This window comes from Gopherus flavomarginatus, chromosome 3 (genome assembly GCF_025201925.1).
Source record: "Gopherus flavomarginatus isolate rGopFla2 chromosome 3, rGopFla2.mat.asm, whole genome shotgun sequence".
NCBI classification, from domain to species: domain Eukaryota; kingdom Metazoa; phylum Chordata; order Testudines; family Testudinidae; genus Gopherus; species Gopherus flavomarginatus.
The window spans coordinates 154936500-154957182 of NC_066619.1; the positions used below are offsets into that span (position 1 = coordinate 154936500).

General features: G+C 41.6%; 1 protein-coding gene across 1 annotated transcript in view; it reads right to left on the bottom strand.

Moving 5' to 3' along the window:
* CCDC158 (coiled-coil domain containing 158) overlaps window positions 1–20683 on the bottom strand; it is a 61823-nt gene that overhangs the window by 21905 nt on the left and 19235 nt on the right. The window contains exons 10-17 of the mRNA XM_050945250.1: window positions 14627–14746; window positions 11294–11491; window positions 9115–9597; window positions 6582–6771; window positions 4939–5091; window positions 4362–4474; window positions 3005–3163; window positions 525–617 (exon numbers count right to left, since the gene is read on the bottom strand). Of these exons, the coding sequence (XP_050801207.1) occupies window positions 525–617; window positions 3005–3163; window positions 4362–4474; window positions 4939–5091; window positions 6582–6771; window positions 9115–9597; window positions 11294–11491; window positions 14627–14746 (1509 nt within the window). The remainder of the gene's footprint in view (window positions 1–524; window positions 618–3004; window positions 3164–4361; window positions 4475–4938; window positions 5092–6581; window positions 6772–9114; window positions 9598–11293; window positions 11492–14626; window positions 14747–20683) is intronic.

Below are 20683 nucleotides of genomic sequence, written 5' to 3' on the forward strand. Positions count from 1 at the left end.
TGGTTCTTACAGGTCCTGCAAAAGGGATCAGTGTGCCTCTACGGTGCCCCAGAACGGAGTGCTTAGTGGATGTCCATCCTGCTACAGAAACCACTACAAAACAAAATTGTCCCATATTTTAATGTCCAGTTAAATAACTTATTACTGTTCTGAGTGCATTATTCATTTTCATATATAATTCAGTAAAACTCTCAAATTCTAATTCACCTGAAACTGCTAGAAAATCTCAGGAGTATCACAGAAGTCTTAGTACATGTCACAGAAGCATGGTGCCAAAGCATTCCCATTACAACTTTAATTCATTTTAAGTCAGATCCTGATACCCTTACTCACATGGAATAGTATTTTAAAAGTAAGTGATATCAAAGGCACCACTTGTGAAGGGGTGATGTTAAACCTGAGTTAAGGATATCAGATAAGTACCCTTGGGCATATGCTGAAGTAAAAGGAGGGTAATATTAAAACTAGAACCAAGAGTAAATGCCTAAATTTTTCAGTCCGCATATTAGCTATAAAGAACTTACTTTTATATCCAAAGTGTGTTGTAGTTTGAAGCGCATGGCTTCTTGCTCCTGACACTGGATTATGCACTGACATTCTGCAAATTGCATAGATGCCTGCAAGAGAGAATATGAGGTTTAATTAACCTTTTCTTTGTTTTCTATTAAATGTTTTTAATCTTCTCTCTCTAATAAGAACAAGGGGCCCTACAAAGAGACCTTTCATTTGTATAGTGCCAGCAGAGCTTCCAAAAGGCAGCTGAATTGCCATATGACCCTAGTAGCAAGGATACCCACACAACAACCTTAGTGAAAGGAGATATTCCTATTGGAAAGAATCCTGAACACCTATGGGATTGGTAATCCAAGTGTATTAACTGGGCAAAGCCCTGTTCAAGGCTTTAAAATGGACGAGGGGGTGAAATCTGGAATCTATACTCTGTTAAAGATTGTTTATAGTGGAAAAATGTGATATATATGCAGATATGATAATACATATTCTGGTTCTTTAGATTTGTAGCAGGAAACTAAGCAACAGGAGCTGGGGAAGTTTCTGAGCCCGAGCGCTACTGTGAGGCAGAGAGGGACAGGGACACTTTAGGGAGGGTGTTTTCATAATTCTAATAAAGTTCCTTGTTCAGTGTTAGAAGAAACTGAGTTTCTTTCTGTCATTCTTTGCCATTGTCACATGACAAAAAGGCAGCTGACTCTCTATGCTCACTGAAGCATGGTGAATAGAGTGTTCATACACATAATTAGCTGCTTCTTGTTTGCACTGTAGTTTCTATTTCAACGTTCAACTCAGAAATAATTTATGAGCAGCAGGTTGATCAATTACATTTAATGATGTCTACACAGTGGAGGCTCTTCAGGGTAGGTAAGATAGGCACTATCTGTCCTGTCTGACCATCCGTTATGATCTTTACCCACTGCTTTAAATGGGCTCTGATTGTACTTTTACAGTTAGTTTTCACCCACTCACTTTCCGATAGCACCAGCCTTCATTGTGCCTATGCCTTTGTTAGTTGGCTATATTATTACTGTATGTTCTGTTACATACAACAAAGCTGTGCTAACAACATTATTAATAGTGCCAAGTCAAGCACTCAAATTTAGGAAACGGCCAGAATTAAGCATGCCTGTGGTGCTGGCTGTGCATCTGATCTGTCTTCCCCACTCTCTCAGGCTAAGTCTCCATTCTTAGGATCTTCATCCCAGTCACCCCAATAGCCACCTTGTCTCAGTCTCCTTGCCCAACCAGTCTCTGTCCACCCCCACAGGCTCCTTTTTCTAATCTACTCCTCCACACCACACTAGGACTATTTCTCTTCCCCTCTGTATATGTGTCAAGCACGTTCCTCTTGTATGCTGCCTGTATGCTTGGAGGGAGGAGGACTTTGTGGCACATGAAGGAGAGTCCACCTGCTCTCAGTTCCTGTGCCCAGTGCCTCCTGGTGGCCCATGCAGTCCTGAGATGGAGTTTTATGGGGATGGCACATGCACAGTCTGGTTGGCACATAGGCGCTGTGAGGGGCTGAGCGTGGCCAGTGCAGATGGAATTTAGCTGCCAAATTCTAACAAGTCTATATTGAAGATATGCAAATGGAGATTTTTTTCAACGGTTTATAGGTTGGTGCAGCTTGGGTGTTTTTCACAGGAATAAGAAAAGGCACATCTGGGGCCCTAAGGCAACCCCCTGCTGAATTCCAAGTCCTTGCTCCACAGAATGGAGGTACTTGAGCTCCTCCATGAAATGGTTGTAAAAAAAATTAACATGGGAAAAGCACATTATTTTTCCACAATATCTTTTTCAGAAAGGGATGAACAGTTCTAACTGAAACTCTCCTGAAAACTACAGCCTGAGGCAGAACCCAGCATGGAAACTTTCATCCTGAATGGTTAAAGAATGGCAAAGTTGTAAAGCAACAGAAAAACCATGTTATAATGGGAAGTGTTAGGCAATTCTAAGTATAAGTGTCACTACCAGCTCCACCTCTAACAACAGTTTGTTTTACATGACTGTTTAGGTCCTCACCTGGAGGCTGGAGTGCTGTCTAGACCCAGGAGGCAGGATCTGTTGTGATAAGCTCAGCCAGACAGCAACTGCAACAGCACAAGGAGCTTACAATCCTCCCTGAACTGGGAAGCCTGCAGCCTCCATAAATGGGCAATACTGGCCAGGGTGATCACCAGGAACATACTGATTCAGTGTCTCTCTGGCAGGGCTCCTATAGAGTCCCGACTACAGAAACATTCAGTGGAAGGTAGCAGTGCAAACCACACCAGCCCTTCCCTAGGGATTAATTCTTCCCTTGTAGGTGCAACTTGTATCTCCCGAGCCAGCTGGGGCTAAATTAAGGCTTCAGTTAAAGAAACCAGAAGTGTATTAATGTGAGGTCCAGGTCAAGGTTTTACCAGATGTCATCTCTTAAGGCAACTTCTCTTCACAGGAAATAGTACAGAAAAGTTTAGGGAATGAAAAGTCTGACTGAATCAAGAGCTACCTTATCAAGAGCTGCCTCCATGTTAGCAATCTTTTCTTTCAAACGTCGATCTTGTGACCTTAGGATCTCCAGCTCTCCAGTCATCTTGTTGTTTTCTGTTGCAATACAACTCAGTTCTTGGCTTAGTTTATTTTTCTCTTCTTTCAGATAATGCTTCTCCTGCATTTGTAAAGATCAAGACCAAAGTGAATGAGATAACAGTTTAGGATTGCTAACAATATACACATCTGTTATCTATGAGCTTTATGAATTGAAGTCATTTATATTCCTTTAAAATTGTTCAGTGAACCTTTCCAGACACTCAGCTATCATACTAAGCAGAAACAGGAGTTTTACAATAGGAAGGTGACCTTTTATAGCATTAGACTGTCACCTCACAGAGCCTTGAACCATTTCAAATCTGAAATTTGAAGCTTTGACAGTGTATGAGCATACTACTATGCTCCAAGCTTTGATAAGCTCTTCTATTGCCCAATACCAAAGAAACAACTGTCATAATCCATGCAAGTGACTAGATCCAAAGCTAGCAGAGGACGATGAATTGCTGTAAACACATGTAGGTGATAATCCAGTCAACTCTGCAGGTAACTAAACCACTTATCTGTCTGGGAATCTACTAGACAGACCTTCATTGGTAAGAAACTGACAAGCAGTATCCACCAAAATGTGAAGTGCTCAGAATCTGAATTAAGACAAATTCTGCTAAACTGTCTTCCAAAGCAAGCATCCACTGTGGCATTATCGTATGAACAATAATGTTTACAGAAAATATGAAAATAAGTTATTGTAGCTGCCTGACAGTTGTTGTCAATCAGGATATGTTAGCTAATAAATGTAATAGTTGCCTGCTATTGAGCAGAATGAACCAAAATCACCTCTGGATGGATTTTTCAGTTAGGAAATAGTATCTCAAATCCAGCAGCAAACAAAACTGAGAGGTAAAACTGAGGGTAAGCACTGAGGGCCAGATTCAGAAGGATGTGCAAGAAAGGGCGTTGAGTCTAAATGAGATTGTAAGTAATTAAGGGCCTGATTCTCATTTACACTAAGGTCATTTTCATCTGATCTGGCAGGAAATTATATTTACATCCCAGTTTAGGACTCCTTTACATCACTAGAGCAGTGTAAAGTGATTTAGTGTATATGAAAATTAGGCCCTAAGTCTGAAGGAATTTCAGTCTGGAGAGAGACTAATTGATGTAACATTCAACTGGAGGAAGCCAGATGAAGGTATAAGTTATGCTAACTAATACTCCCTTTGGTCTCTCTTGGACTAACCCTGAATTTGGCCCTGAATCTCTACTTGGAACTATTTATCTAAATATAGTTAAATACTTTTACTTGGAGCTCTTGTGACCTTAGTTGCATTTGTCATTGCCTCCTCCAAGAATTTAATCTTGCACTGCAATGCATCTATCTGTCCTCTCTTGGCTGTGATTTGCTTCTGCATTCCCATTGCAACTTTCATAGCTGTAAAAGACAAGGTTCCCAACTGATTAGTCCTTCATGAACAAAATGGATCAGGCATGATGCTTTCTGTGTTCTTATTTGGAAATCAATTGTCAATAATACACTAAAAACCAACTGTGGTTTGGGATCCTGCAGTCCTTATGTGATCAAACTTCCCATTAGAGTCAATGGGAGTTTTGCCTAGGTGGTGACTGTGATATAAACAGAAGAGCCTATACTGGAAAATTTAATATAGACCACCTCATACTCTGATGAAATTCAGCTCCAAATTTCCTGGCTTAATTTGATTCCTAGTAAACCATAAAACAACAAGGTGTCTGCATATGCCACTGTTTTTTATTCCTTTTATAAAATATTTGAATTACCATTAATAACATCTACTGAAGGAATAAAGATATTTAAAAATTCCACTTGTTAAAAAGACAAACAAATATGATGTAAGAAAAAAAACCTTCCAAAGTTACCATGGCCGTCGGAACCTTCCATAGTCTTTAAAGTGGTTCTGGTTTGTTCCAGTTCAGCCTGGGCAGATTTCAACTGCATTCTGAGTTTGCTTGTGATACCTTCCATCTCTTCACTTTTGTCTCGATAATTCCTCTTTAAATTTTCATATTCCTCTGTTCAATGTAAGCACATTGAATTGAACGAAAGTGTAAAGTGATTCATAAAATCATCCACCTGTTACTATTTAATTTATTTATGTGCTGATTAATCCCTTAAAAGGAATACAATATTTATGCAATTAACAGAGAAAAAAATTGCTAACAAATTAAAACACGTTATATTCCATTGCATTGCTATGATGTCATCGAAAGGCTGTGCTTCACTGGAACAAAATGAGATGCATTTCCTAACTGTTCTCTAAGTCGATTCTACAACGTGACAATAAAGCTACATTTCTTGACTGTGTGCTGCTCAGGGATCAGACTGCCCATTGCTACCTGGTGTGGCATAGCTACTTGTGAGATAAAATATTTGACCTGTGCCCCCAACTCCAACCTGCTCTTTGTCCTGACCCTCCTGAAATCGCTTTGGCACAGCTCCAACTCAAATGCATTCCTCAAACAGCTCTGACCCCCTCAAATTCCCCCAGTCATCCTCCACAAATCTATGTTCCCTACACAGCTCCCTCTCACTACCTGCACAGCTCTGGCTCCCACACAGTGTGGCCCCTCCAGCTCTGGACCCTCCATTTCAGACCTCGCCACACCCTCACACACTTGCTCTGTTATTATTACTTTTCACAAAATCTGAGGACAGACTTTCCAAGTAAAAGTATGTATATGGTTACCATCTACTAATCTTGCTGATGTCAGAGTTAAGGTTGTGCACTGGAGCATGACTGTGGGGAGCTGGGCTTCTGTATTATGCTGAAAATGAATGAGGGAATCTGTGAATGTATGTGGCTGGTATAACGTCTGCATGGTACAGCATGTGAATTGTGGTTGGTCTGGATGTTAATGCTGCCTTAACAGGTGACTTCCTTGAGTTCTGGTGACTGTGGTGAAAGGAAATACACATGTACAACCTCACCTTGCAGTTATGAGTTTTTGAGTAGGCTATTATTGGCAGTGATAGGGTTCAGACACTTTCTGCCAATATCACATACTGTATGTCCCTGGCATCTTGATCTCCTTTCAAGTATAGCATTTGCTAATGTCCTCTTTCTGATGAGTTAAGATACAAGATTTTCAATACATTTTGATAGTAAACAGTTAATAGGATGTGCCAGATCAGTTTATTTAAATTATGGAACATTGCAATATCTAGCTTCCCTGTATAATACCTGGGGAAGAAGGAGGGCTCGTGATGAAGTTTATATTCTGTATCCTACTAGGGTTTTTATTCTGGGCCCTATTAAAGGTCAGGCTTTGCTAAGTATTTTTGCACAAGGCACTGGGAGTTATGCCTCTAAATTACATCATCTTCATTCTATACTAGAAATCCAAACCATGAATTAGCTCTCTGAAGCAGCCTGACCATCAGTGTACTCTATCTGGGAACCTTTTCCTTGACTTTACTGGTACCCATATTTGGATTGAGCAGGCAGCTCTTCTATTTTTAACATCAGCCTGATTTAGCAGATATCTGATCTGAGGCTCCCTACCTGCGAGGCTAGCTAGCTCAGTGCGACTGGCTTTCAGCTCATTCATGAGTTGGTCTCTTTCCAGTTTCATGTCCTTTACTGCACGGAGCCTCTCAGTGCAGGTATTTATCAGTTTAACTTTTTCCAGCTCCAGCTCACTCAATCTGGCCTCCGTTTCACAGATTCTGTCTTCTTTCTTGTCCATCGCAATCTACTTATGTAAATAAATAAATTATAATAAAGCTATTAACTAACAATTAAGACATATACGCATCGGAATTATTTGAAATCTGATTTTTATCATGGAATAACTTGGTGCAAAGATGAAAACTAGAATGGAGAAGACACAAAAATGGGGGGGGATAAATATATAAACAGATTATTTCAGCATATATCACTGTCTCTGCTAACCCAACTGATTACTGTTTTTAACAAAATGTGCTCTGGTCTTAAGCACTATCAGAGTTCAGCTAGTGGCTAAATCAGTTGATAAAATCCCTAACTCACATATGTTTTGTGTTTTGATTCCTATAGTTACTCACAAGATTTTTAAAAAGACTGATTTGCATCTTTTCACCTGTGAATGAAGTGGGATTTGAAATGATTTCTTATCAAGTTGATGGAAACTAGTTGAGCCTTGGGAAGGTGCTCAGTATACCATCTACGTGAGGTGACCATGAGAAGATGCAGGGTAAAGTGGCACTTGAAACCAGAAAGTCACATGCTCCAAAGTTTGTTGGGGCCATAGCCCAGCTGTGGCACCTCATACACAACACAACAGCAAAAGTAAAAGGAGGCAAGGATGGCTTCATACTAAGCCAGCACTGAGAGAAGACAGAGCTGATGAAGAGGTAGATCAGAATATTGTAGTGATAATGTCCTTCGGCTTTGAAGGCTGCTGCAGATGAGGTGGGAGACTTCTGTGTATGAGTCTCTAAAGTGAGAGCCCTGCTAAGTACAGGGCCAGATACATCACTTGCAAAGCCTCTAGTGGGTTCAGCCCAAGAGACTTAGAACCATGCTTGTAATAGAACCAGGGGGTCAGCTCTGGATCTGATGATGCACTGCAGAACTCCTTAGCCCTCACCCAAAACTCTGGATGCTGAACTGACATCAGACTAGAACCAATGGAGATCAAAGGAGAAGGCCCAAATGTTCCTCCAGTGCTGAACTGATCAGATTGTTTCTATATGAACCAACAAATCTGAGCCCCTTGGAACTGAGTAAGCTCCAAGAACCAACCTTTCCTTTTCTAAGGAGTCTTGTCAGCACCTGAATATGGTGAGCTTAGAGTGCCTCTTCTTTAAAGAAGATGTCAGGTCTATAGGGCATACTCTAGATGAGGAATGTTTAGTCAGTCTCAATGAAGAGTGCCACAAAGGTTGAGAGTGCTTCTCCTTCTGTAACTAAACACCCATAATTACCACTCTCAGTAACAATATGATTTTTTCTATTTTGTTGAAGGTGCGGCCTGACACCTTCAGATCTGACATCTCCAAGGCCTTCAAGATTGAGTGCTGAGTGGACAAAATTTTTTCCTAAACTTTTGTCTACTTCTCCTGCTTGCCTCTTGCCTGAGGTGGTGAAGCATATATGGTAAAGGGTGACTCATAGGTTGGTCCATCATGCACTTCTCATTGTCATCAACCTTTAAAGCCTAAACACTTCTCTGGATCTGCCTATGAAAGAACAAACTAGTTCTGGATCTAACACTACTGTTATAGTAACAATTAGCATCAATTATAATGGCTAATTATTATACTAACATCCATTGTTATTCTAAAACTAATTCACTGTGTAATCGTGAACAATGAAGCAATGGTTCTATGACCTCTATCATCAGTAGAAAAGAAGCTGAAAATGATAGGGTGGCCTTTTATAACCACAAGTCAAAATGTGTAGATCTGCAGATCAACTGCCTTGGAGTGGGACACACAATGTCTGGAGCACTATTCTACAGTGCGAATCCACCATGGTAATTTTGTGATGAAGAACACTCTTTCGCCTCCTTCTTGTCCATGTTTGTTCTTTGGTGAAATGGTGGAGCAGATCAATTGGCCTATAGATTATAAAAATAAGAGGCTAAGCTATTCACACAGACACACATTTGGTTGTGCATAATTGGTTAATTGTACACATTGTTAAATTTGCAGTTGTGCATGCAATTATCCCTTTGGTCTATGCAAAAGTATGCTTTTACATGTGCAACTCAGATGCACATTTTTGAATATTGAGTCCAGTTTAGTTACTACTCTGACTCATGGACATAGAGTGAAATCCTGGCCCTGCAGGACTGCACATGATTTCACCCATAATCTGTTAACTTCAGACCTAGAAATATTTATCTTATTTTTCATACAAACTGATCAAAATAATAATGACAATACAATGATGATGTTCCCAGTCATGCTAGGTCTTCTAAATGTATATAGATTTCTAGGCCCATTTTCTGATCTACTTGAAACACAGACAGTGTAACATATCGATATGTGGATTTTAAAACAGACTGAAGGTACTGTCCTGCAGAGACGTAAACACGATGAGATGTACAGACCTTAAGTTCTTGTACTTCCAGTTTCCTGTCACTGATTTCTTTCACAAGCTGAGATTTCTCCACCTCCATTGCACCAGCAGTTCGTCCATGCTGGCCCACAATCTGGGTCATGTTATCAATTTGCTTTTGGAAGATCTCAATAACTCTTTCCTTTTCCATCACCTGCAGTTTCAGTGTCTCACACTCCGACTGCACATTCTGTAAGTAGTCCCCTTCGTTCTTTAAGTGCTGGAGCTCCTGCAACTTACTATCTACCCGTGACCGGAGCTTCCTGACTTCCTCATTGGTAATTTCAATGGCTCTCTCCTTCTCTTGCAGGCAGGCTGTCAAGTCAGACACTGTTCTCTCAGACGCCTCCAGATTGATCTTCTTGGCTGTCAGATCTTCAACCACTTTACGGAGCATCTCTTTGGTTGATTCTAGCTGGGCAGTCAAGGAGGAGACTCTTTCAATGCTTTCATTCTTTTCCTTAATTGCAGCCATCTGAAGGGTAACAATAAAATGGTCAACTTTGACAACTGTATTTTCTATCTACCTTCCTACCTACAGGGTTTTCTAGCTACCTATCTATGGATTTTCTATAGCATCCATTATTATAGTATCTGAGAGCTTCACTGGTAAATTAAGTTTGCATGACAAGGACCCTAGTGGATTTCATGATTCTTCTGCTTTTCCTCCTTCCTTGATAAAGGAAACACAGTGTGAAATATAGAAAAAAAATAAGTAGGACTGATATGAAAAATAGAATAAACAAATTAACTGTCTCTAAACTATTTAGAGGAGACAGGTCTAAATCATTCAATATATTAAAGCCTGACCAATTGAACTTTACAGCAAATATATCCTGGAAAAGGTATGTGTGCATCAATAGTATATAACTAGTTTTATTGCTGTAGTCAGCAAAGTGCATAGACTTTTATGGGACAACCTCCAACAGGAAGCATCGTGACTCAAGAACCGCTAATAGTGCAGTACAGACGCAGAAGACAAGAATGGACCCAGAAATATCAGGAATTGAAGGTAGAAGTTCATGGGGTGGGTGGTTGCAGGAAGTAGTTGTAGGGAAAGTCTGGCTAGTTGGTGGCAAATAAAGGAATCAAATTATAGACAAATTAATTTGACCTAAAGTGGAGAGTAGCAGCTTACAGGATTGGCACTGGGTTACGTATTTGGACTTGGAAGATTTTTTTGAGAGGATGCAGCAGGAGTTGACCCTAGGGCTTGATGTTCAGAGTCTACTCGGTTGAAAGCAACGGAACAGTCCTTTTGGACACAGGGCTCAACTCAGCCCAGTAATTAGGCTGTGGACATAAGCACCGCCATGTCCCGATGAAATACTGTATAGAGTGGATCAATTATGAAGGCCTTTAGTTCACTAGCTCTTCTTGCAGAAGCGATTGCCACCAGAAAGACCATCTTGAAAGAGAAGTGAACTAGAGAACAGTCCACAAGAGGTTCATAGGTGCTGCCATCAGTCCTGGGCACATTACATTTACTGTACATGCACAAAATGCGATTTCTGGAGGCTTATAACTTGGCCAAAGCCAAACCAAGTTTCCCCAGACACTCGAAGTCACTTCTTCATGAAGTATGTTAATGTGCCAAATTTCAAATTCTGGCTGTTTTGGTATAAAATCACCTTAGGCCAGAGATTAGGACTGAAAATTTCTGACTGGCAGGTGAAAGTTCCAGAAAGTTATGAGTGATCAAAACTAGGGCATTAGAATGAAAACCTCTGGCAGCTTACGTATAGATGCTGCTCATGTTCCAACTAGGATAACAAAAACAGTGCTATTTTTATGATATATCAGGGGTTGGCAACCTTTCAGAAGTGGTGTGCCAAGTCTTCATTTATTCACTCTAATTTAAGGTTTCGCATGCCAGTAATACATTTAAACATTTTTAGAAGATCTCTTTCTATAAGTCTATCATATATAACTAAGCTATTGTTGTATGTCAAGTAAATAAGGTTTTTAAAAAGTTTAAGAAGCTTCATTTAAAATTAAATTAAAATGCAGAGCCTCTCGGACTGGTGGCCGTGTGAGTGCCACTGAAAATCAGCTTGCGTGCTGCCTTCAGCATCTGTGCCATAGGTTGCCTACCCCTGGTATATATCTAGGTGTATGGGAATGGGAAACTTCTCAATGGTAATAATACCACTCAGCAGTTCCTTCCTGACCTGACGTTCCATTTGTCCCTGACACTCGGTCTTCATTGTTTTCACTATGTTCTCCATGCGCTGCAATTCCATATTCTTGTTGTCCAGTTCTCTCCGTAGGTGGTCGATGGTGATGCTGTTGCCAGTGTCCCGATCCCAAAGCCGCTTGTTCTGCTCCTTTTCCAGACTCAGTTCCATCTCTTTTTTATGTAGATCAGCCTACAAGAAATTAAAGCAGCCATTGTCCTCTTTAAATCATAAAGCCATCCTGTCTTTTGTTTTCTTTAATATTAGCAACAATCAGTAATATAGTTAAATCATTATTACTATATCTTTACACTAATAAAAGCCAGAATTTCTGGTGAACAGCTAGTTTGATGCTTCTGAGGCACCATCATTCAACATAGCAATAGCTTTAAACTGATCCTCTTCTAAGTACTACTGCTATCAATATCTTATTTAACATTTCAAGACTTGAAGCCTTTGATGCCATTTCTATGCCAATGTACCCTAGCCAAAAAAATCAGCAAAATGCAAAAAAATGCATTGTATAAAAATTAAAAGTGAAAATACAAATACTACAGTACATGCCAAGGAAGGAAATCATCCACCTTTAACAATAGTGAGAACTGTAATTTCATGGCTTGATTGACTCTGTTTGCAGACAGCAATTTGTTGTATGTTTTATCAATCATTTTTAGCTCAGAAACAAATGTAAAGTTTCAAAAACTGATGCCACAATCCAAAATTATCAGGCAATTTGGAAGATGTTAATTAAAAAAGGGGTTAGCAGAATTCTTAGTAGAACGTGAAGAGGCTGACATTTTGGAAGTGGAGGCAGCACGCAGAACACTAAAAGCCAAAGAAAAGGGGAATGAAATGAGAGGCTCAGAGAGTGAAAGAATGAACATACACAGTAAAGGCATTGAAACAAATTTAGCTTTTCCTCCAGTGCCTTGAAGAATATTAGAAACTGAGACTACCTTATTCATCTATTACAGTTACATTTAATCAGTGACCATAAACCTAGAATGCGTTACTCTTAACTGTATAGTGACTGTCCTGACTCCAGCCTTCTCTACGCTATAAAGTGTTCACAGGAAAAGATATACTTTACACATTCCTGATTAGATAAGAACATAAGAATGGCCATACTGGGTCAGACCAAAGGTCCATTTAGCCCAGTATCCTGTCTTCCAACAGTAGCCAATGCCAGGCGCCCCAGAGGGAATGAACAGAACAGATAATCATCAAATGATCCATCCCCTGTCTTCTATCCCCAGCCTCTGGCAAACAGGCTAGGGACACCATCACTGCCCATCCTGGCTAACAGCCATTGATGGACCTATCCTCCATGAATTTATCTAGTTCTTTTTTGAACCCTGTTATAGTCTTGGCCTTCACAGCATCCTCTGGCAAAGAGTTCCCCAGACTGACTGTGTGTTGTGTGAAAAAACACCTTTTATTTGTTTTCAACAGCATACAGAATGCAATCATTCAAAAGCCTTCTTCAGATTCCATGTGTCACCTATTGTACAAGTGACACTAGACAGAAAGTTGGTACACTAACCTCCCAAAACCCGATCATGAAATTACAGAACTCATACACAGAGCAAAAGATGAGTGTGATGATGAAGTATTACACTTAGCATTGGAAATAGGGTGTATGTATGAAACCAATGATCTGTGATGCACAATTTTGCTACTATCTGTGCAAGCTGTACAGGTACAGTGTGTTTTTGTTTTGTTTTTTCCCATTTAAGATGTCTTCAGTCTATGACCAGGGACTATATAGAGCAATTAGGAAAGTCCTGGATCAAAAAAAATCTTACAAAGTAGATATGAAAGGAAAAAAGGTGGGATGCTAACCTAGCTTAGCTAAGTGGTCAGAGTTAAGGATGGGAATCGGCGATGGGATGGATCACTCAATGATCATCTGTTCTGCTCACTCCTTCTGAAGCACCTGGCATTGGCCACTGTCAGAAAACAGGATACCTGACCTTTGATCTGACCTAGTATGCCAGCTGTTCTTATATTTGGGAGCCTTAACTGTGATTTTCATAGTTTCAAATGTTTGCGTTTCTTTTAATGTTAACCTTAGCTCTGAATTTCCTGGGTTTCTAATGGAAATGAACTTGTGATGAGATATGTGCTCCATATAAGTAATGAAACAATTAAGTGGAGTAGAGAGCCCAATTAGGGCACCTGGCTGCACCTGAAGGGTGGGCCAGGCCCAATGAAAGAAGAATCCCATCTGGGTTGTTAGTATAAAGAGAGGAAGCCCAGCCTAGAGGATGGTTGTGGGGAGAAAGAGTCCTGCAGTGCCTCCCTTGGTAATAAGGGAGAGAGACTGGCGGGGTCAAGGAGAAAGCTCCCCAGGATCCTTTCCTGAATAGAGGATGCTGGTAAGAGTCTAGGAGAGACACGGAGCAAGTACTGAGGTGGAGTCAGCTCATTAAAAAGGCAGAATTGGGACTTCCAGAGCGAGCAAGCGAGAGAGAGAGCGAACCCTGATAGATGCTCAAGTGAGAAACAGAGCAGGGGAACCTGAGAGATTAAATGAGAGCCTGAGGAGGGCAGAAGTTTGTTTAAGTTTGTACTTCTAGTTTGGGATTTTACTGGGGGACCCAGAGAAGCGCCCTGAGAGTCCTGGTAACTAAAACAAAGATGAAACTAGAGAGAAGTCTGGAAAAAGGCCATGGAAGGAGGATGTCCAGGGAAGCAGCAGCAAAGAGTCTGATGGAACAGATGTTGGCTGCTGACTGTAGGGGCCCAGTGTAAAAGAGGGGTCTGGGTTCCCCTATCTTTCACTGTGGCACATAGTGTGAAACTTCTGGGCAGGGGTTATGGTTGAATCCCTGAATGAAGGCTGGTAGGGACCGTGGGGACCAGAGTTGAGGGCCAAAGTAAGGATTGGAACGATTATTTGCAAGACTTCTTGTTAACCTAGAAAGGGTGGGACTAAATGTGGCCTGACCAGGGGGCTGAGGTCATAAGAACAGGCAGACCACTTCCAGGCCAGAGCTGCTGTTGGCAGAAAATGAAGGAGAGTCTGCTATGCCACGCCCAACTACCAGGGATATGCCTGCATTGAATGTGCTCTTATCAGATCTTTCTGAGGATTTCTGGGGCAGGAAGATTAAATTTATAGTAAGTCTCAGTCTTAATTATAAAGAGGCTGCCAGCTTTCCATAATAGGCAATGTGCCCATACAACCGCAACAATAAAAACTAAAGCTATTAGAAGGTAAGATTTAATCCGTGTATTCAACTGATTAAGAGACAAACTGATTACTAAAATGGAACTCCCCTATGAATTGTTCTTCAATGGTTTATTAATATCCCAAATTCCTACCAGCAGCTGCTGAAGCTGATCATCCAGATTTCCAGATTCTTGACTGTATTGATCCCGTTCAGTTTGTGCCTCTGCCATCTCAGAATGAGCCAAGTGCAGTTGCTTTTCCAAATCTTCTATCTAAAGTATGCATGCAAATAAAAAGAATGAAACAGCTGGGGATAATTATCTTATGGGACAGTTCTACTCTGAAAAGTGACTGTCCAAAAGGTGCTGCTGTACTCAGCAGATCTGTTCCCTGTGTGTATTCAGAGATGTATCTCCTTGCTTTAGTGATTAAAATGAGTTTTTACTATTATTGTTAGTCCTGGAGAGCCAACACAGTTAGGGGAGAGTGAGCTGGATTCTATTCCCACTCAAACCTCATCAAGAGAATTGTTAACTATAGTCTAAATGCGGAATCTTTATGTTGGTAATGTCTGAGCTAGGAAAAAACCCAGTTTGACTTGCAGATTCTAAGTTGACATTGCATGGTTGGCAGTCAGATAAATCAACATTTTTACTTGAAAATTGAGCACATTTGATAAGGAGTCACTGTGTGATAATAAACATAGTACCACTTACAATGCTATTGAAACACTTCTCAAAGAACTACACTTTAAAATCTAAAATCTTTCTTGGCTCGACTAAGATCTTGAAATTACCTTTTTGCCTTCTTTAAAAAACAATCAACCAACCTTTCATTGGCATAGGACAGAAGCACTAAACTGTTCTCTCTATAATGCAATTATAATTACAGGGGAATAGCACATGTTCTGATTATTAATGCAGTTGCATAACCAGTTTATTCAGGAGTGACCTCAAAACTCCTGCCTTTCAGACCAGTGGAGAGGGGGACCATCATGCCAATGATGCTGTCATTATACAACAGGAGAGTACAGGACAGCTCCATAAGGACCACCTCAACGAGTCTTATCCCAAAGCCTGGTAGAGGCAGGATTTGCCCTCCCTGTTACTGAGCTGCAATTCTGATTCTAAGACCTACAATGCTCTCTGGATAGAGAGAAGGTCAGGACTGGCTGTGGGGTCCCTGATAACTCCTCTGCTTGCTAGAAGTGTAACATTAAAGGACCACTCCCAGGGCCTTTTCTGTCTGCAGTTGCCCTTAGAGCCATTCCTATAGTCCCCGTATGGTGGGGCTCCATGGGAAAGGACATATTACTTATTGTACATAATATCTGGGAGGGTCGGGGAGAATGATGGTCCATACAATCTTACCCACTCCCTGAGCTGACCCCTCCCCTCCTCCCGTGAGAGCCCAACCCAGTGGAGAGCCCTCTGTAGGCTCCAGAGGTGTGGGAAGGTATTACCAAGGGGGCTGACCCCCTCACTTCCATCTTGGACAGATCTGCTAATGGAGAAAGCCCTTCATGCATGGATCTCCTGAGGACAATCTGAGCCAGGATTTGGCAGCGTATGCAGAGTCTCTTGCCAAACACAGCGTGGGAATGATGTCCAGATGAAGCGGTACAAAAATAATAGCTTACCCTATACTACCCAATTTCCTCTAAAAATGGTTGTATGTCTGGTCATATTCACTTTGTTCTTAAAGATGATGTGAAATCCTTCAGATATGCCATGGCCTGAGTGTAAGGTTCTGCGTGTCTGTAGCAATAGCTGATGAAGCTAATAATATCTACAACACTGCAGGGAGCTGCATTCCTTCATCATAGATACATTATCAAATCTATGGGCAAACAAACAGGTTATCTCCACCTGGAAGTGGTAAACTTTCTCTAATGCAGCAATCCCCAAACTCTTGGGGGTCATGCACCCCCTAACTCCTGTCCATACACCCCACCGGAATGATGCTGCATCTCGGGGGAGGGGGAGGGACGCAGATGGGGTTAAAGGGGCCAAGGCTAGGGTTGCAGTTGGAGGTGGGGCTGGGAGCAGGGCTGCTCCCAGGGGCCAAGGCTGGGGGTGGAGCCAGAGCTGGGCTGCAATCGGAGCCAGCAGCTGGGCCCGCGAGCAGCTCTGGCTCCGTTCCCAGCTCTGCCCCCAGGAACAGAGCCGGGAATGGAGCCACAACCAGCAGCCAAGGCTAGAGGCTGGTACGGAGCCAGGACTGGATCCGTGCCAAGACTGTGGAGAAGGCCAGGTGCAGGTATCTGAAAATGATGTTTGCTGTAGTTAGTAACATTTGGAGAAGTATTGCACATAAAATTCTGGTTTTCTGTTTTTGTTAAGAATTTCAAAAGGGAAAAATGCCTAAAGATTGTGTTCTGCAGTCAGAGATATAGGGATGGCATCTTCCAGACAAACACCTGCCAGGGATGGTCTAGAACTGAAGTTGTGTTGGTCCCAGGCTGTTAGAGAGACAAGGTGGATGAGGTAATATCTCTTATTGGACCAAATTCTGTTGGTTCGGGAGACAAGCTTTGGAGCTTACACAGAGCTCTTTTTCAGGTCTGGGAAATGTACTCAGTGTCACAGCTAAATGCAAGGTGGAACAGATTGTTTAGCATGTCAGTAACACATATTTCAAGGGACCATTCAAGTGGAAATGGCCCAAAAACACCTCTCCAGTCGTCGGTGGGTAGGTGGGAAATATGATTGCACACCCCTAGTTGTTGCTTAGTGCCTAACATTGGAACCCACATGGGATATCATAAAACAATTACAACCTATATTTGATGGGGACCACATCCTGACAGAAATCTTTCCTAAATCCCTTTTTCTGGCCTTCAAACAACTCCTCAGCCTCTCTAAGCTCATCATCAGAAGCAAACTCCCCACAGACCAGGACTCACAAACTCAAAGTGGCACCAGACCTGCCAGAACAACAGAGGCAAAACCTGTAGACATACCTCTACAGATACAATGATCAACTCCCCCGGCCCCTCCCTACTTTTCAGGATCCATGGGTCCTACCTATGCCTGTCAAAACTTGTGGCGTACCTCATCCAGTGGACTAAATGCCGTGATCACAACTATCTGGGTGAAGAGAGACAATTACTATGCTCTCAAATGAACTCAGGCAGAAAAATTATAAAAGACAAAAACACCATCCATTTCACCTGTGGATGAACACATTTCACAAAGCGATCACTCCATATCTGACCTCTCAGTTCTCATCCTCAAAGGAAACCTGCACAACAAGTTCAAAGGATGAGTCTGGGAGCTTAAATTCATATCTTTGCTAGACGCTAAAAACCAAGGACTGAATGGCGACACTGGATTTTTGGCTTATCACAACAATCTATAACCCACTAAATCCCACTCCCAGTTTTTTCCCCCTCCTTTTCCCCCATATGACGGGAAAGGTGTTAACGGCCACTTCACCTTGAAATCTGTTAACCACTTACGCTAAACAATCTGCTCCACCTTGTATTTAGCTGTGACACTCTGAGTACATTTCCCAGACCTCAAGAAGAGTTCTGGAAAAGCTTGAAAGCTCGTCTCTCTCAACAGCAGAAATTGGTCCAATAAAAGATATTACCTCACCCACATTGTCTCTCTCGGATGGTGTAGATTTACTTGGTCCTACCTCAGTGCAGGGGGCTGAACTTGATGACCTCTTGAGGTCCCTTCCAGCCCGACATTACTATGATTCTAGTATAGTGTGCTGCTCTGTTTATGCCAAACAGAATTTGTTAAAGTCATCTACATGAAAAAGTACATGGTAAACTGCACTTCTGCCACAGATGGAACATAACAGATTAATTTACAAGCCCAATAAAAAATTTATTTGGTTTGAGATCTGCGGTGCTTGTTTTGAAACAGTATGGAATGAATTTTGATGCACGTGAAACAGAGCAGTAAGTGGAGCCAGACAAAGGTTGGCCTGCTTTCAAATGCACAACATATCTCTGCCATGGTACCTCAAGCTTGACCTACCATATCGCTGCTATTTCCTTTCTGGGCCTTTCTTGAACAGTGAATAACAACCATGTCAAATCATACAACAGCTCTACAGTGGGAGCAGCTTTCCACTAATAAGCAGGAAAAGGCTGCCAAAGTTAACATGATGTGTAACATAAGCAGGATTTGACTCCAGAAGTCAAACGTTACTGCATGAGTTGTCAGCTCTAATTTTACAGAGAGTGGAGAGCAAACATTTTCAGGTCAGCCTCTGAGGAAAACGTGAAATTATCCTCAGATAATAATTATGAGATGTCAGAATCACAGCAGTATTATCTATGAAACCAAAAGACCTAAGTCCAGGGAAGGGAATAAGGAAATGGAAATTCTAAAGAAAGGGGCACACAAAATGTTGTGGTTAGTGAATCAGAGTAATTTACTGCTGTGCAGGGAAAATCTCTTTGTGGATTTCCTCTGAGTGTTCCTCGTCCAGTGAGCCATGGTCCCATCACCAGAGACCAGTGGATGCTGGGGGATGCACAAGAGACAAGAATCATCTGCACAGAGGCCCACTACTTACTCTGGGATTCCGGGCTCCCTAACAATGGAGCTCCAATGGAGCTGTGTTATCAGGACTTCCCTGGGTCCATTAATACCCCTTCAGTCATGAGGGGGAGGGAAATGATTACACAGCTCTAGTTGTCACCTACCACCTCACACTGGAACCCATATGGGGTATCATCAAACAATTACAACCCATATTTGATGGGGAACATATTCTGAAAGAAATCTGTCATTCTGGGTAGCGGCCTTCACTTGTGCAGAGCCTCAAGTATTTTTGAAGAGAGAGCTAGATATTATATTGAAATAGGTATTCTTTAGGGGTACAGTCTCAAACCAACCTTGTGAACTCAGAGAAAGAATTATACTGTAGAGGCTACCATCATCACCACACAGAAACGGAACTTTTTGATGTATGTGTTCAGTTTCCGTAACTCTCATGTATTTGGGAATGAGGAAATAATGGCAATACAACCCCACTCTCAATTACTGCTGAAGTAACTCTTCTGTTTCCGTCTGGGGAAGAGCGCTGAGTTCAGTCTTTGTATTTTCTTGTAAGAGGGATCCCAGAAAGGGATGTGGAATTGAGGTGGGGAGGTGACATGAAATAAATTCTCAGAAAAGTGAATGGATGGAGTGAACTTTGGGAGTGGAATTGCCTGGAGTGAACTTCTCTCCATTTGTCTAAGGTAATGGATCACCAAAAGGTAGAGGTGTAAGAAAAAGATTTGCTGTCCATATTTTGAGTCAGGGATTTTCAGTGTGCTATCAAACTTGCTGCTATGAAGAAGAAAAGCAGCTTGAACCTGCAGGTGCTGACAAATGCTGTCTTTCCACCTGGGTCACTTCAAAATACTTAAATACTAACACTGTTTTCCTACACAAGCAATTGCTGTAGTAGCCACAGGGGTTTTATGTGATTCCCAATGGTTCGTGACTGGGAAGCTGCAAGGGTAGGTGGCTGAGATCACACTCTCTCTATTGAGGTATGATCTACCCTACGAAAACCTTTGAGAGAAACCCTGAGAGAAGGCATGTTCATGAGACAGCCAAATGAACTGTCTCATTTGGGACTGTGGCTAGGTAGATGGGAGAGGAGATTGGTAAATAGAATAAAGGATTTGTGAGGAAGCTTGTTGACTGGGTCAAATGAAGCTGCTGTAATTGGTGATTCAAGACCAAAGTGCCTCAGCCTGTACTTGTGGTGTGGCTAAGATTCTCCCTCTTTCTCTGGCCAAAGCATTTAGGTCTGAATTGCCAATTACAGCAGCTTTATTTGACCTAATCAACAAGTTTCCTTTAACTAATGAGTAAAAAATTAATATTCCAGATGCTGATTAGGGCTCTTGATCTGTTTACAGCAGGTTAGCTTCCTCTTTGATTTCCCAAGACAGAAAGTTACTGGAGAACACTTCTGGGGCTATGGCTCATGCAAGAAGCTCTTTTTAATTGCCTAATTGTGTCTTCTTGTTACATTCTCTACCTTTTTAGGAGACATAATGCCTTTGATCCACATATACAACTGCTATTTAAAGTCTATGATCCTCTGCATTGATTCCCAGATGGAATCATTTGCCACTAATTTTGATCTGTGTGCTCCTCTAATCTGTTTGTTAGCGAACAATGTTATTTGTTCTTAAACTCAGGGGCGCTGGAACAATTTTTACAGCAGAGGTGCTGAGAGACATTGAA